At 37.4% G+C, this 15,892-nt stretch overlaps 1 protein-coding gene across 6 annotated transcripts in view; it reads left to right on the forward strand.

Moving 5' to 3' along the window:
* The window catches only part of SH3KBP1 (SH3 domain containing kinase binding protein 1), a 221,120-nt gene that overhangs the window by 102,732 nt on the left and 102,496 nt on the right, over positions 1-15,892 (forward strand). For all 6 annotated transcript variants that reach the window (XM_030476111.2, XM_030476113.2, XM_030476114.2 and 3 more), the window contains exon 4: positions 7,938-8,044. In XM_030476111.2, coding sequence (XP_030331971.1) covers positions 7,938-8,044 — 107 coding nt within the window. The remainder of the gene's footprint in view (positions 1-7,937; positions 8,045-15,892) is intronic.

Consider the following 15,892-nt stretch of genomic DNA (forward strand, 5'->3'; position numbering starts at 1 on the left):
CATTTCAATTTATCGTATTTGTGTATTGCTTTTCTGAACATGTATTCCTGGGCCCTTGTGCAACCCTCAAATAACAAAGTATGGCATAACATGCCCTTTAAAACGGCAGGTTATTTGGAATTATAGCATTTTCACAATGGTAGCTGAGGAAAATAACAAATCTTAACACAAGCAGTGCAATTGAGGACTCTTCCTGGTGTGATTTCCTTTTAGCAGAGCTGAAGGACTGGTAGGTGTATAACCTCGCACGCTGAGCTGATGCGTGTCAGCAGCCCAGTGAGCAGCCCTGCCGCAGCTCTGTTCTCTGCAAGGCTTTAAAAATGTCATGGCTTAATTGCCATGGGAGACACACGCCTGAGTGTTTCTGCCTAAGTGAGTACTCGTCTCTGTGTAAGTGTTGCAGAATCAGACCCATTACACCAGACTGGGTGAGGAATTTTCCCAGTTTATCAGGGCATCTCCTAGCTTCACATGGTAGCTTCCTAGAATTTAGAATGTGTCTAAGCTTGTGTTCCAAGGCAAATTTAACGTAGGTTCTGAGATTTTAGGAACAATGCTAAACAGGAAAGTGAAGTGTCTGCTCTGTCTGTGTATGTGTTAATATTTTTTATTTAACTTTGTTGCCTTTAATGGATTCAAGTGAATGTTTAAATTGTGTAGATATTCTAGAGGAAAACAAGATTCTACGTTAAATCCGACTGATGTTCTAAGAGCCCAGTGAAAGAGTTTTGTTTTTTGTAAAGTGTTAATTTATTGCATGTGTTCTTTGTGTAATAGCTCTCACGAGTGCAGCAACCAGAAAATTGGTTGTTGTATTTTTACATCTTTCCAAGATTTCTTGAGGCATTTGTTTAATGTATGTTGTTACCTGTTGGACTGAAAATAAAATCTTGACAATGTTTTGGGTTTTGTTTTGGTTTTTTGTTTGGGGTTTTTTTTTTTTTTTCCCCCTGAGAAAGAATTACTTGAAACTGATCTCTCGAGGTCAGAGTAAGACTTGCAATGTAATGTCATTACAGAGATTGAGAACCTGTCAAAAAGCACTGATACTCTGGTAGCTAAAAATGAAGTAGCACAGTTGTTAGTGTGCTTTAAGAAAAAGGCGTACTTTTTAAAGATGTTCTGGATTTTTATTTTTTTATTTTTGAGTCAAGTTGGATAGAAGTCAGCTTCAAGACAGCAAGCTGGTAGTACGAAGTTAATATTTTTGGGGATTACTGTGTGGGAATCCATGTGGATCCTTTATAGAGAGGAGAAAACAAAGTAAACTGAATGTGCACAGTGGTTTCACAAATTTGAGCTATTTGCTTTCATTTACTGTATGTTGTGAAGTGCTACTGTGCATAGGCAATTTAAGGGGTGTGAATTATGTGATAGAACATAAGAGAAGTGGGAAAGATGCAACAGCAGTTCATGTTTAGTTTTGATTTATTCAAATGCTTTCTCTAGAGATCAATGCAAAAAAACAGCAAGGAGCAAAATAGTCGAACACTATCTCAAAGCTTAGCTAAGGGGGTAATAATTTGAGATTATTCCATGACAACATGAGATGCATGAAATGCAAATAGGAGAAAAGGCCTTTTATGGGCCATTTGCAAATCTTGTGTTTCTGTTCTTGCATTTTGAAACTTCATCTGCCATCCAAGAAAGAATATTTCAAGTTTGTGTATCTCTTCTTGTTCTTTAGAAAAGCTAATTTATTGCTACAGGTATCTATTGCCTGCAGTATTTCTTAAAGCTCCTTATACAGCCATTTTGGATGAATTGTGTGCTAGTCAATATAACAAACTCTTTTTGTAATGTATCCTTGCCAGTCATCTTCTAAGAGAAACCAAATATACAGGCAAGTGCAAGATCTTGTGTTGGTTAACAGGCCCGCTCATGGCACCAGGTGCTTATTGCATAAGGGATGATGGGTAACCCTAGTGCCAGGCAGTGGGACCTAGTGCATATGGCAGTGAATTAAGTCCCCAAGTTACAGATGACCGGAGCAAGCCACCCTGTTGAAATATGCCTTGGCTTGCCCAGAATTACAGTGAGGACAGAATCATTTGCTGCTAGTTGGAATGTACTGCTTGTGAAAGGCACTAGGTGAGAGCAACAAACTGTTACTGTTGAGAACAGGCTAGAGAATGGGTTATTTGGCAAAAGCTTGATGCTGAGGAATATTTTTGCATCTCTGGAAGCAGGTGCAAAGCTGAGTGAGCTTGTCCAGTCCTTACTAGGACTGTGTAACTGCTTTTAAAGCGCAGTCTAAAAAGCATGTTTGAAACGCTGTCACCAAGTTCCAATTTATGTCTTGTGATGGATTGTTTCGCCTGTAACACTAATCCAAAATAATAATTTACATTATGAAGTTTAAAAGATACAGGTACTAGAACTAGTATGAACGTACGCATTTTCAGTTCTGCATGTGGTTGAGTTGATGTGTAGTTTAATACTGTGTTTTACACTTTGCCGCTGAAAGATATAAAATGTGCAGCCTGTACGGCAAGGCCAAGTGTTGCTGTTGGAGTTTGGACATGCTTTGTCTAATTTCCTGGTGCTGATTTGACTGCATTTTTGATGTTGCACTTGCAGAAGTTTCTACTTTTTTTGTTACATTTTAAAACTTTCAGACTTAGAAAAGAAAAAAAATGGTGGTGTATAGTTAAACTGTGCAAGTGACTTTTGAGTTTGTTTACAGTTACTTTTCTAGTATTTCCTTCTTCTTTGAGTTAGGCTTAAATAATGATCTGGGCTTCACTAGTGCTTCAGTTGTGTCTGTCAAATGCTCAAGCCTGGCTCCTGTACAGAAGAGCTCCACTTCTTAGTTAGTTAGTGGCTTTTTTCTAGAAGCATATGACCACTATACTACTTTGTTGCTGTAAGTTGCTTCCAGTAATTACTGCTGTTATGCAAAAGACTCATACATGATAAAAGGCCTGAATATTGCTGCAGGCAATTTTGTTAAAACAAAATTCTTAATGAAACAATGAATTTTAACAAAAGAATGAATTCATTGAACAATATATGGTTTGCTGTTATTCTGATGGTGTATATGTTAAAACGTGAGGATGTAACAAAAACGTCTCTTCCAGGCTTTCAGGTTCCTCACAGACAAACCTTGGTCATAAAATTCAAAGCAGCAGCCAGATGGCTAAAACCTGGAAGTGTTTCTGTGGAGTCTAGCAAGAGAAAACCTACTCCTTGGTAACACTAGAACATTAACACACTCAGAGTAATATATTACTAGCAGTGATGGCATATTGCATTGTGACTTAGTTGTGCTTAATGGAGTCCTGCAATCTCCATGATTCAGCTGCACATGTCGAATCAGGCCACTTCCCAGTTTATCTGCTTGTGGGAAAACACAGCAGCTTTATATAACCAATTTAGTAGTGTATTGGAAGCACCTCAGATATTCTGTCCCCCTCAATCCTCCTTGCAGTTTCTTTCTCTATTCTGGTATATTAATGTCACAAATTAAAAAAAAAAACAAAAACAACAAAACAAAACAAAAAACACCAAACAATCCCCCCTAAAACCCCAAACCACCACAAAAAACCCAAACCAAACATTGTGTGTGTCATGCCCCCCTTTCCCTCTTAAAATATTTTCACCCAGCTTACTTCTGTTTTCTGATAGACAGGGAACAAACAGACCTCAGCAGGTTGGGTTTTTTTTGTCATCCATCCGAGAGCATTCACCCTTCCAGCAGCACATGGGTGATGAGAGAGTTGGAATTGGCATGTCATATCCCAAGTCAGAAAAATATTGCCAAAATCCTCCAGGAAAAGAAGGAAATTGGGAGTTGATGCTTCTGGTGCTTTTTGAAATCAGAATTGTATTTCTCGTAGTGGGTGGATAGAAGATGGTGGAGTCCTTGTGTTATGGAAGATAGTGACAGAATCTACAGTAGAATTGAGTATGACCAAGACTTTACCTGGAGTCTCTTAACACTGTCTTCATTATACTTTAAAAAAAGCAATTAAAAAAGTCAAAATTTTTAATACTATCTGTTCGCTCTTAATTAGGTAACTTCTGTTTCCCAAAAGCATGTACGGAGGGTAGTGGCTTTAAGAATTTTTCTCAGAAGTAAGCTCGTAGCTCAAGCTTTTGTATTTTAATACACACAATTCGATGATTTGTAATAAAAGATGCTACAGTAACCATCTAGGCTGGCAGTACAAAACAGCGGTACCAGAACTCCATCAGTACCATTAAAATCAGTAACATGCAACCTAAAAGCGTATATGTCACCTCTGAGTTGAACAATAGTTGCCTTTCGTCTTTTGGCATGCCAAATTTAGAACTGGTTTCTAGCTGAGTCATATCACAGCCCAGCTTGTCTAACCAGGAGACACTGTGCACTGAACCAGTTCCCCCCAGCTACAGATATAGCTTTGAGAGCTGGGAGGATGGGAAGTGCAACTGAGGCTGAAGGCAGATGATGCTGCATGCAGGTAAATCTGAAATAGAAGACAGGAAACTTTTCCTCCAACTTGTCATTTTCTTCCTGATAGACTTGCCTCAAAGGGGTTTCTTTGCTATATGATTTTGCTGAGTTCAGTCACTTTGCATCTACTTGAATGGTGCTCAGTGGATCTCAGTTTCCTTCCATGGTTCACCTGAGCCTGCTCAGCAAGTCTGCACTAGAGGGCAGTCTGGGGGTCTGCAGGAGCTGCTATGTGCTTTAGTGCATTTGAAATTTTTTTAGATGAGGGAGAAATGTCTTTACCACAGTGATACTGATACAGATATAAATGATATATATGATATAAACGAGATCCAAGTACAAAACTATGAGAACTAGTTTTGAAGAGATTGTCAACCGTTTGGGTCTGTATTTTATCGGAAGGCAGACAGATGTTTGTTCCATGGGTCTGTCTCTGAATGTTTTTATTGAATATAGTTTTTTGACTCTATAGAATACTTGTGCTGTATTATGAAACGGATTGCTGTACTGTTATCTTGTGGTGGGGAAAAAAAATGTGGATTAATATGTAAAGTTGATGGACCTTTTGTTAGTAAGGTTAACCGTATGGTTTTCACTGAGGGGACAAGCTGTAAGGACATTGGCATCAGTGAAAAGCAGGCTCTATAAAAACCACCATATAACCCATTCACACACTCATTTATATAAACATCTGTTTCATGACAGAGGCTTTAACTTTAAAAAAAATAGTTTGGCTTGGAAAATTCCAGTTCATTTTGAAATAGTTTACTTCCTATCTATTCTGCTGCTGCTGCACTTTTCATCTAATCCCGCGTTGTCAGTTTGTGACCTTCCCTGGGTCTGATGGCAGCGTGTGAGTACCAGAGTGACCTCTTGTATAATGTTGCCTCAGCTTTTGGAGACCCTTACGAAGGTAAGGGTCGAAAGCCAACGTGTTGTCATTACCTCTTTTTTTTTTTTTTTTCTTCATTGCTAATGCCAGAGGGGTGTGTAAGTGTCTGGAAATCATGCTCTCTCTTGCATGTGTACAGCTGGAGGAAGCTCTTTTATGGTCTCCTGCTGTCACAGTCAACCACGCCATTTTTAGAACTGATCAAGCATCACTTTGAAACAAATTAGATTTGTACCCTCAAAGATTTGTTTTTTTGTTTCAAGTTTCTAAATATATGTTCATTCCTTTTCCCATTTGACCTAACTTAAAACCTTTTAAAGTTAGATGCTGAGGTCTGTTCTAGCCCCACCAGTAGAAAAAGGCACCTCCAGAGAGTCATTCATCTGTTGTATATTAGTTGTCTATTTTACAGTGACACTGAATACCCTCAGGACATATTAGATTCTCTTCACTCCTGAGTGATAGGCTCAGGTTCAGACATCCAGTTCAGGGACCCCTACAATTAGACAGGTGAATCCTAGGGTAAAGACCAAAAAGAGTTGGATTAGCAAAGCCTGTTGTTTACATTGGTAAGCATCAGTAGGAGAGGGAGAGCAGTGAGACAGCCGTGAGACTAATGGAGATAAATGCAGACTTTCACTAAATTTTCTATACAGTAATAAGCTTTCTGGGGTGGGAGGGGAAAGGATTCATATAGTTCTATTACTAACATCCAGAATTGTGTTTACTTTTTCCTACTCTTTTAGCAATCTCAAAAATATTCTCCAAGAGTCACACAATATTGATTATTTAAATGGGGTGGCAACTGACGTCTGTCACATCAGGCAACATCAGCACATCAGTTACTACTTGATGTTAGAAATCATAGTGGGGATGTTATCTTTAGGTAAAATAGCCAGCCTCTTTTGCACAATGAAAAAAGCACCCAATAGGGAATGTATTTATTATATTTAAGTTATTTTAAATGCAGCTGTATAAAGTTGTCAGTTTAGGACCATTTTAGTTTATATGGTGAACAACGAACAATCATATGTAGGTGGAAGAAAGAGCCAAGTTGAGCAGGTTTTGTTACTTTGTGTTAAGGTATGAATTTTAGGATTCAATAAGTTGTCACTCCTGCAGGATTGCAGTGGCTGTGAAAAATACTGTTGGAAAGTCAAATTCAATGGCTTCTCCTTTCTCTAGTTTCAATTAATAGAATAGAAAAAAAGGTTCTGTAATTTTTTATTACTGTTCATCCTAGAGAAGGATTATCAAGTAATGTTGCAGGGGAAATAATAGACTGACCATAAGACCATAAGTTTACACAACTGATTTTGGTCTATTGAGCGTGTTTAGCAGTTAAGAGAAATAGCATAAGAGAAAGTACAGTTACTTGTGTAGAGTGTGTGTATATATGTTTGTGGGGATACCTGTATGTAAATATACGGAACAGTATGGTTGCATATCTTCTAGAAAAGAGGGAGTAATCAGTGAATCCTGTGTTTTGAATGATTTCTCTCTTCCTACCTTCTCCTCCAATACATTCCAACATGGTAATGATTCATGTCAGTAAGTTGTCCTTCAGCTAATAGAGGCTGAGCAGCAAGCTTTGGCAACTTCATTTAGGGAAGTTCTCCCATCCGCTCTGCTACAAATCACATATAAGTAAGCCAGCAGATCTGGCAAACAGCTCTGGAACTGAATCTTTTCATTTATCTGTCTGTCTTAAAACTGTGATGGCAGAAGGGTCAAGTAAGAGGGTTTACTCTTATTCAGAGCTATGAATTCAAGCCTCTCTCCAGTCATGCATGCAAAGATGCATGCCTGGACATCCAAGCTGAAGAGAAAGATGGCTGGTAACATAATTTCCAGTACCTGGTTGATTATCAAAATTAGTCTGTCTTAACCACACTAAGCCAATGACATACCTAGTGTTGGGGGTCTTTTGGGATGGGTTTTCTTTAATCTGATATTAGTGCACAAATATGCACCTTACAAATATGTGTGTATACATATGCATCTATATATAACTATATGTGTATATATATGTATATGTAAAAGAATATATATTAAAAAAGGTGAGTTATTTGTGCACCTGTCAAAGAATTATGGAGAAAAAGAACAGGATAAAGAAATCAGTTCAGAGTTTATTTCCATGTGAGCAAAAACCACAAGGTTTTGGATCTCTTCCCCATCCCTTCAATGTCAGGATTTGCCTATACCATGTATATAGAGCATTAGCCTAGAAGAGAACTTGTAGCAAATACATTTGGAAAGATCCTCTGGGTAAAGTTTGCCCATCCTGTCACTAGGAAGCACAATCTATTAGTTAAATTTTGGCTTATGAGTAATACTACAGAAAGGAAAAAATCCCCACAATTTATTGTCATTTATTAATTTCACTGAATTATAAAAATAATTGAAAGAAATAATATGCACAAGAAATCTTTTCTCCACACTCTGTAAATTAATTTGAATCAGATATACTAAGCATTGCAAACATTCCGATTGTTTTAACAGTGCTCAAAGAATAATATTTAATCTTTAGTCATTTCTCCTGGCTTGTGTTTGGCATGGAATTTTGTTTTCATTTTACAATTTCCCTGTTTCCTTTATCTCCACCAGGAGAGAGAAACAGAAGAAGAAGATGTCAGGTGGCTTTCAGTTACATGCCTCAAAATGAAGATGAACTGGAATTAAAAGTTGGTGACATCATTGAAGTTGTGGGAGAGGTGAGCAGATCCTTAATGGAATGTGCACACATGCAGTTCTAACATATCTTATGCATGTTAAGCTCTTAGATAAAGTGTGTTTTAAGACATAATTTAAACCAGATATTTTTCTTCTCTGCTATACTGATGTGTCTGGTTTGGGTTATTGTTGGGGTTGAGAGGAGGTGGTTGTTTGCTTATGGATTTCATGAGGGTTTTTTTCTCTGTAGCACTTCTGGTGGTTTTACTTGATCAGTTGATGCTTCTGAGCTCTGTTCAGGGAAAAGCTTAAAGTTTGTGCTAAAGGGCTATTGAGGTTGTATTTCCAAAGAACCAAGATTATAGCAGAAAAAGCTTTTCCAAATTTTAGTAAGCCAGCCACAGGGAAGAATTATCTTTACGGAGTTAAAGACATTTAAGAAATTTACTTGAAGACCTCTGAAGTTCAACCATGAACTTCATGTTCAGCGCCTTTTGTCATCTATGCCTGCAAATTTAAACTATTTCATTTTAGTCTAATCAGTAAAAAAACCAAACCACAAAACAAACAAAAAACCAAACTAACCAACAAACAAAACAGTAAAAAACCCCAAACAAAAAAAATCACCCTCACCACCCTGGTTGCAAGATCAAAGAATGCTGTTCACTCCCAATACCTCAGTTTTGTTCCATTAGAGATTTTAGAAATATCTTCTTTAGCTTAATAGCATAAGGACCAAAAGTCAAAATGCTAGCAAGAATCCTTCAAGTAGAATGCCTTCAAACTCATTTAGTCTTTATTTATGTAGATTTTAACCTTTAGTCTGCACAAGCAGCCAATAAAAGGTGTGTTTCAGCTTGTATCATTTATTTGTAGGATTTTTTTCTCTGTGACTCAGCAGCTAATAAGTCAACATTTATTTTCTTGTCAAGGATATACGATTAGTTTTCTTTTTCCTGTATCTGTTACTTAAGAAATCAGTTCTAAAAGAATATAAATTCTACTTCAATCTACATAACATCCAGCATTTTCTTATGAGAGATTTAATTCTCAGATCTGAACGTAAGAAGCTTAGTAATCACTGGTTTTCCTTTAACCTAGCTGCACATACCAGCTTTGCACATCATTCTTCCTGGAATCAGACATGATATGTCACTTAACTAACCTTATTCTGTCTGTGAGCAGAATTGTAATGGGGAATGTCAAAGTTGTAAGATCTTTAAGAGCATATTTCAAAGACAATGTAAACTCAGTATTATAACAAGTTTCACGGCAGCACATGAGCTGTTTTCATTGCACAATATGAAGTATATTTGACCTCACATGGCCACACAAATATGTTCCGTCAGCTGCCCTACTTTAAACTTTTAAGTCTATCTTTCAAGAGTGAAGTGATGGAATAAAACCCCTTCCTAGTAGCCAGCCAACAAATTAACTCTACCGAATAAGTTGTATGATTAAATAATTTAGATGGGACACTAGACTTCTCTTATGAAATGCATCTCTTGTCATCTTATAAATTTAAACAACTTAATTATAAATAACAGATTTGCATTAAAATTGAAAGATGTAGAACTATGAAACATTCCTGTACTTGCATATGTGTGCTTATAGTTAAGGGCATGTCTTTTTGAAACCTACTTGGATTGCCAATTATGGACTTCATAGTCTTAAACTCATAATTGTACCTTGAATTACTACTGTTGAAGAAAGCGCTGACAAGTTGCTGATTCTAAAGTTTAAGAAAATATATTGTTTAGGGCTGCTTTTTTTGATTGGCAGTCCTAAAGAATATCACACTGGAATTAGTTTTACTGTACTCTTGAAGAGGGTTGCTCATAGCTAGCTTGAGCTGCTGGCCGTAATTAAATGCCGAAGAAGAATAGCTGACACAGGTGAGGCTATGTCCACTCTGACCTTATGAAATACCCTGTTCTGTCACCTACTGAAATTTAAGCTCTGCCTCAGGCACCACCTGGCACATTCACGCGATTCAGGACATTGTCTGACTCTTCTGGGTAGAACTAGATCAGCTGGTGAAAAAAGATAAAATAAAGGAATTTAGAGAAAAAATGAACAGCAATTCAGGAAGTGATTTTGCGTGAACTTTATTTTCCATCGTGGTTGATACCAGGCAGTTGATTTTGAATACCTGTTGTTATCACTTCCTCTTTTGCCCTTACCATAATAGTATTAATTCCTTGAAAAATTCCTTGAAAAAAGGCAGAATTTTTCTTTTGAAACAGGAACTTTCTTTAGTGTAGAAAGCTATACCAGCTAGTGTACTCATTTGTGCTTGTAGGTAATGCTGCACAGAGAGTCATTACATTGAAATATGATTCACAGTGTTTATGTCATTATATGATGCTCCTTAGTTCAAATTATAAATGTTTAATGTGAGTGCCTTATTATTTAAAAAATATGGCTTCCTCAGTTGTGAAAATAGAGGTTTCTTTGAAAGGGCCAGAATCATAATATGTTATTGTACAAAAATACCTGAAACAACAGCAAATAACCCCTCCCACATAGGCAACAACTTGGGGAAGTTCTTGCAAAATATCAATTTTGTTTATCATTACTCGATGATAGCATCTTCAGCATTGTTTACAGTGGTTCAGTGGGTAGTTAGAACATTAACGATCACTCACTTTCCCTTTCCAGTTGCTCCTGTCTCTTACCCCATCTTTTTATAAATGAGCAGAAGGTCTCAAATTCCCATAGGTAGTAGTTTAATTGTATCCTCCTAAAAAAGTTACATCAGTTGAATTAATTGGTTTTAAATTGATTTAGATTAATATTTTCAAATCTCTGTGGATTTCTGTTTAGTTGAAAATAAATTGATTCCTAATGACTTATAGCAAACTAAAATCAATATTGTTTAGATCAAAAAACTGCCTATATATCTTTGTGTATATTTATCAAAAAATTTGTTAAAAATATCACTTATTGTTGACAACTCATTAAACTTCTCTTGTTGAAAAGAAAAGCAGGTTCCTGATGTACTGTGCTAGTTTGGCTTAATCCTTAAAGAAACGGGTTCTGTTCCTCCTTGAGCCCCTGGAAGTTCACTGCTTCCAGCAAAGGGTTAGCATAAGGGAATGCAAGTCTTCTCATCTGCCTCCATCAGTGCCCAAGTATGTTTCCCCAGATCGCCAGTGAAAATGGGTTACGCTGATACCACATGGTGACGTGCTGAGGATGAGGATGTCTTCCCTTCTCCCACCTCTGCTTCAGGGTACTAACCAGCCTCTGAGGTGTAGTAGCCCCCATCCCTCTTCCTGTTGCCAACAGGTTGGATAAGATGCTTTTGAAAGGATTTATGTGTCTGTGGTAGTGGTAGATAGATACTATTGGCAATTCCTGTTGTGACAGAAGTGGTTTGGGGCTGTACAGTGAGTGGACTGAAATACTAAAGCAAGTGTGAGTTCTGAGATGCTAGGCTTGTCACCAGATAGATATCCTTGGAGACTGTATATGTTCGGAATTCATAGTTCCTTCCTATTTGTTCTAAATAGTTAGAAATTAATTATAATAAGATCAAACGTTCATCACAATAGATAAAATGCTTGTTGTTAAACTACAGGTTTCCATAACTACACAGACACTGATACCCATGAGACATTAATTAGCATACTTAAATTAAAAGTACATTTGAAACTAACAAGAGAAGCATTTTCATCATTGTTTACGCTCATGTTTAATGCGTGATTGATAGATTTTTGCTTGTCATTTTCTGAGCTCATTAGCTGTAGCTCTAATTACAGTTGTCCCAAAATACAACTGTAACTAATTGTCTTATTAAATGCAGATATCTGAATTCCAATTATGTTTCATCCTTAGACTTTCATGGGATGCTGATAATTAACCTATAGCATTAGAGTAAGGACATTTGGCGTGTCATTCAACAGTTCTGAGCCTCCTTTCATTTGTGGTTACTCTGTTGTTGTGTTGCTGTGTAGCTTGTTGCATCCTCCTGCTGAGAAGTCAGCTTTTTGGCAATGTGAGGTGCAGGGATTGAAGCTCACAACTAAGTCTGAGACATGCTATAGTACTGCTGAGCTTATTCTTTGACTTTTACTTAATAGGCCTATTACGTGATCAAATACTATAGGTAACTCATTTGAAATTATAAAAATTCAATCTGCACTTTTACAGATCTGTTGCTCTTTTTGGGCAAGGTTGGTGGGGTGATGTTATGAGATAAAGTGGTTCAACCCATTTCCAAGAACAGGATTAACACTGGGGATTGAGCTGGACTTCCCTTACAGTAACTTATTTTGACAGCTGTGGAGTTGAAAGGGGAATGTTTGACAGTGGAAAGGGGATGATCTGTGCCACAAGTACAGAACCATACAATACTCAAGAAAACAGCTGGGAATGGATCCTGGGGCTTCACGTCTCTCAGTTACTTTTCTGTGAAAAGCTGTGGTAAGGTGTTTTTCCTGCTCCTCTTCAAACAGGTGGTTCACAAGGACTTCTATGACTACTGCTTGGTTAGTTCATGTGTTATGAGGCTTTTTTTGTGGAAATAAGGGTACAAATACCTCTGAACTCTTTATAGGGTCATTCCAGTTCTTTGTGATTGCTTTCGCTGTTTCTCAGTTTCTTACATAGAAGATTATGTTTAAAAAACCCAACAAAAACCCAAACCACAAAAAAAAAACAACAACCAAACCAAACCCAAACGAGAAAACCCCAAAGCACACTTTAACATTGTAAAATAGACCTCTGAAGCTGGAAAGATCCCCTAGTACAAGGTGCTTGTGCAGTTTTTCTTTCTTCCCTTCTGCACCAGAGTTATCAAACAGCTTCCAGATGTGCTGTAGCAGAAGCCCAAGGGCTGGCTGACGTCTCACGGGTATGGCTCCCTCAGAATGCACTCCCAGAATAAGCCATCAAGTGGCACTGTAGGCACCATTTTCTGTGGAGGTCTTGTTTCCAAAAGTTCTTTTCCCGTTGGCAGTAAATGTAATGTGTTTATTTTACCTCTTGGGTATCTGTTTTTAATTTCCTTTCAACATATGATTGCTTTTATACTTCAGTATCAAGATCTTCCATTAGAATTTATAAAATATTTTTTTTCCTTTGCTTTCTGTGCTCTAGTTCTCTCTAAGCTTGACCTTGGGCTTCTCTCCTTCCTGTTGCCTGCCTCTGGCATTTCTTTTATTCCTGGGACTGTGTTTTAGTTTTAACAGCCCAGAAAGACTGCGTTGTGATCCAGGGAGACTTTATTCCACCTGAAACCTTTTCTGACTCAAAGGTTCCCTTTGTGAGCTGTAAGTAGTCTACCAGTCTAATAGGCAAAGCTACAGGTTGTAGAAAATCTTGTGAAACAGGCAGATACAGGAGTTTATTGGAAACTAAAGGCCAGTTTAGTTAAGGCCAGTGATTCCAAACAGCTGCAAATTTTAATCATTTAACAACTTTGGCCTATTAATTATATAGCAAGGTGTAAGCAAGGAGCTGTGGCAGTCCTAAATATTCTGGCAAGCAACTGCTGGTAGTTGGCCTCAGCACTTTCTGCTCTTTTTGTGTACCCCATCCTGAAGATACAGGGATGGCCATCCAGTTCCCTCAAGGGAAGGGGTTTTCTAGGCTTGTAGCAACATCTGTGGCACTGCAGGTCAGCTGATGCTCCACCTGGCGCCTCCTTATTTAAAGGGGGATGTTGCAGATTGTATTGGCCATGAAGAGAAAACCTAAATAACATAAAAAGTAACATTTCCTCACTTTTGGAATATCTTAATCTTGTATTCCTAGTGTCCTACTAAAGTGATTATGTTTTCTTTGGTTGTTTTACAGTTACAGAATAAAACTGCATTCCTGGTCTAAAGTAGCACTACTATGTTTCCCTGAATGCTTGAACTACTGTCATATTATTTTCCTTTTCCCTTTTTCCTTTCTTTTTTTTTGTTTAGTTGTTCTTTAAACATGGAAGTAGGCTGAATTCAATACTTATTTTTTGATTTATAAGCAGCTCAATGTCATAGCATCTCTATACCCTCTTGAGAACTTCTTTATGTGTCTGAATGTCTCACACATATAATTCCCTGTGTTATTTTCCTGCCTGTCTACTTCCACTGTATCTATTTTGAGCACTTCATTATCATTTCTTGTTTATATCATTATTTGTAAGTAAAATTAACTATTACAACCTCTTACTGTCTTTCGAGTCTGGGTTGTCATTGTGTGCAGGGATCTACCAATTTCATTAAGTAGTCTTTAACAAATTATATGAATACATTTTGCATTATTTTAATCTGTATTTGGCTTATAGTTTCCAAACCCCTCATTTACATAAAAAAGCTCTATTGATTAATTCAATTAAAACCAAAATACAAGTATATTTTCCTCATTGAAAATGTAAAAATACCCAAACCCCAATGATATTGAAGAATACTTGAATGTTACATAATTATTATATAGATTAAATTTCCCTTTAAATCCAAAGGCAAGGCTTCTTAATGGGATGCATTTCTCTAGAGATGATGCACCATTCTCTGGTGATACTGTCATTTGTATCTTGTTCAATCAAATCCAGGCATTGGACCACATATAGCTGTGTTTTATTGCATCTGTCCCTGCCCCATGCATGGCATTGACTAAGTTGCAGTTGGGTGCATGTGTTGTCACCTCCCTAAATACATGAAATGGAGCAATGAATGGTCTTCAGTCAATTTCCTCTATGTTGTTGCTCTTCAAATGTGGTGTGACAGTAGTATTGGCAGCCTAGGGGCCTGGCAAGATGAGAATGTGCCATGCTTCTCTGAAAGGCAGTGAACAGATATAACACACTGAAAACATCTTGAAAATGCCTCTAGCTGTGGCCACTTACATTTGCAGAATTACAGAATAGTTTGGGTTGGAAGAGACCTTTAAAGATCATCTAGTCCAACCCCACTGCAATAAGGAGGGACTTCTTCAACCAGACCAGGTTGCTCAGAGCCCTGTACAACCTGACCTTGAATATCTTGAGGGGTGGGGCATCTACCACCTCTCTGGGCAACCTCTTCCAGATTGGAACAATTCTTTTTCTAACTTAAAAACAGTATTTTCGTTTTCAGGCTGAACTTAATTTATATGGAGGGTACTATGAATAGTAGAACTTCTTTTCTGGTGTTGGGACATGGACTACTGAATGAAATCCTCCTCTTTTTAGATTGTTTGGTCTGGCATATAAATGCTGGGCATGAATCAGGACCTAGATGTATAAATCCTGAAAGCACTTTGCTATAATAGTATAGTAACAAATTTTATTGAGTGCTTGTACCTCCGGATGGATTACCCCATGAACAATGGGTTTTCCTTTGTAAGGTTTTATTGGCTGGGAATTATTGCAACGTTTCAAACCCTATGGTGATGGATTGTCCCAGTTTGGGATAACTAAACCCCAGGGGTATTTTAATGTCTTCTTTAGTGTATGGATTAATCTCTAGCTGGTGTTTTGAGGCTTAAAGGTATGTAGCATGTAGCTGTAGTGTTTAAAAATACTTAAAGCTTTTGATGAAAATTTCCTAATAAATCTTTGGGAGGCCCAGTTTGACCTCAATCTCTAATGTCTTGCTAACATTCCACATTTTCTCATGGAAAAAGCTGGGTTTTCGTTTAGATTTTTCTGAATTTCTAAAATTGCTGAATATGACATTGTGTTTTCAGAGAATTCATTCTTGTATCAGCTGGAAAACTTATAATAAGCTAGTGAATGCTGTAGGTATATTCACATCCAATTTAGATCTACCTGTCTAAAGATCTTTGTCTATGTGGATTTCTATACACATACATAAAGACCCAGACATAAACATGCCACACAAAGAACGCTAATGTTAACTTGTAAGAAAACTGTGAAATGTTACCCTGGAAGAAGTAAGCAGAAGAAAATTACTTGAGGG

Source organism: Strigops habroptila, chromosome 2 (assembly GCF_004027225.2).
Source record: "Strigops habroptila isolate Jane chromosome 2, bStrHab1.2.pri, whole genome shotgun sequence".
NCBI lineage: Eukaryota > Metazoa > Chordata > Aves > Psittaciformes > Psittacidae > Strigops > Strigops habroptila.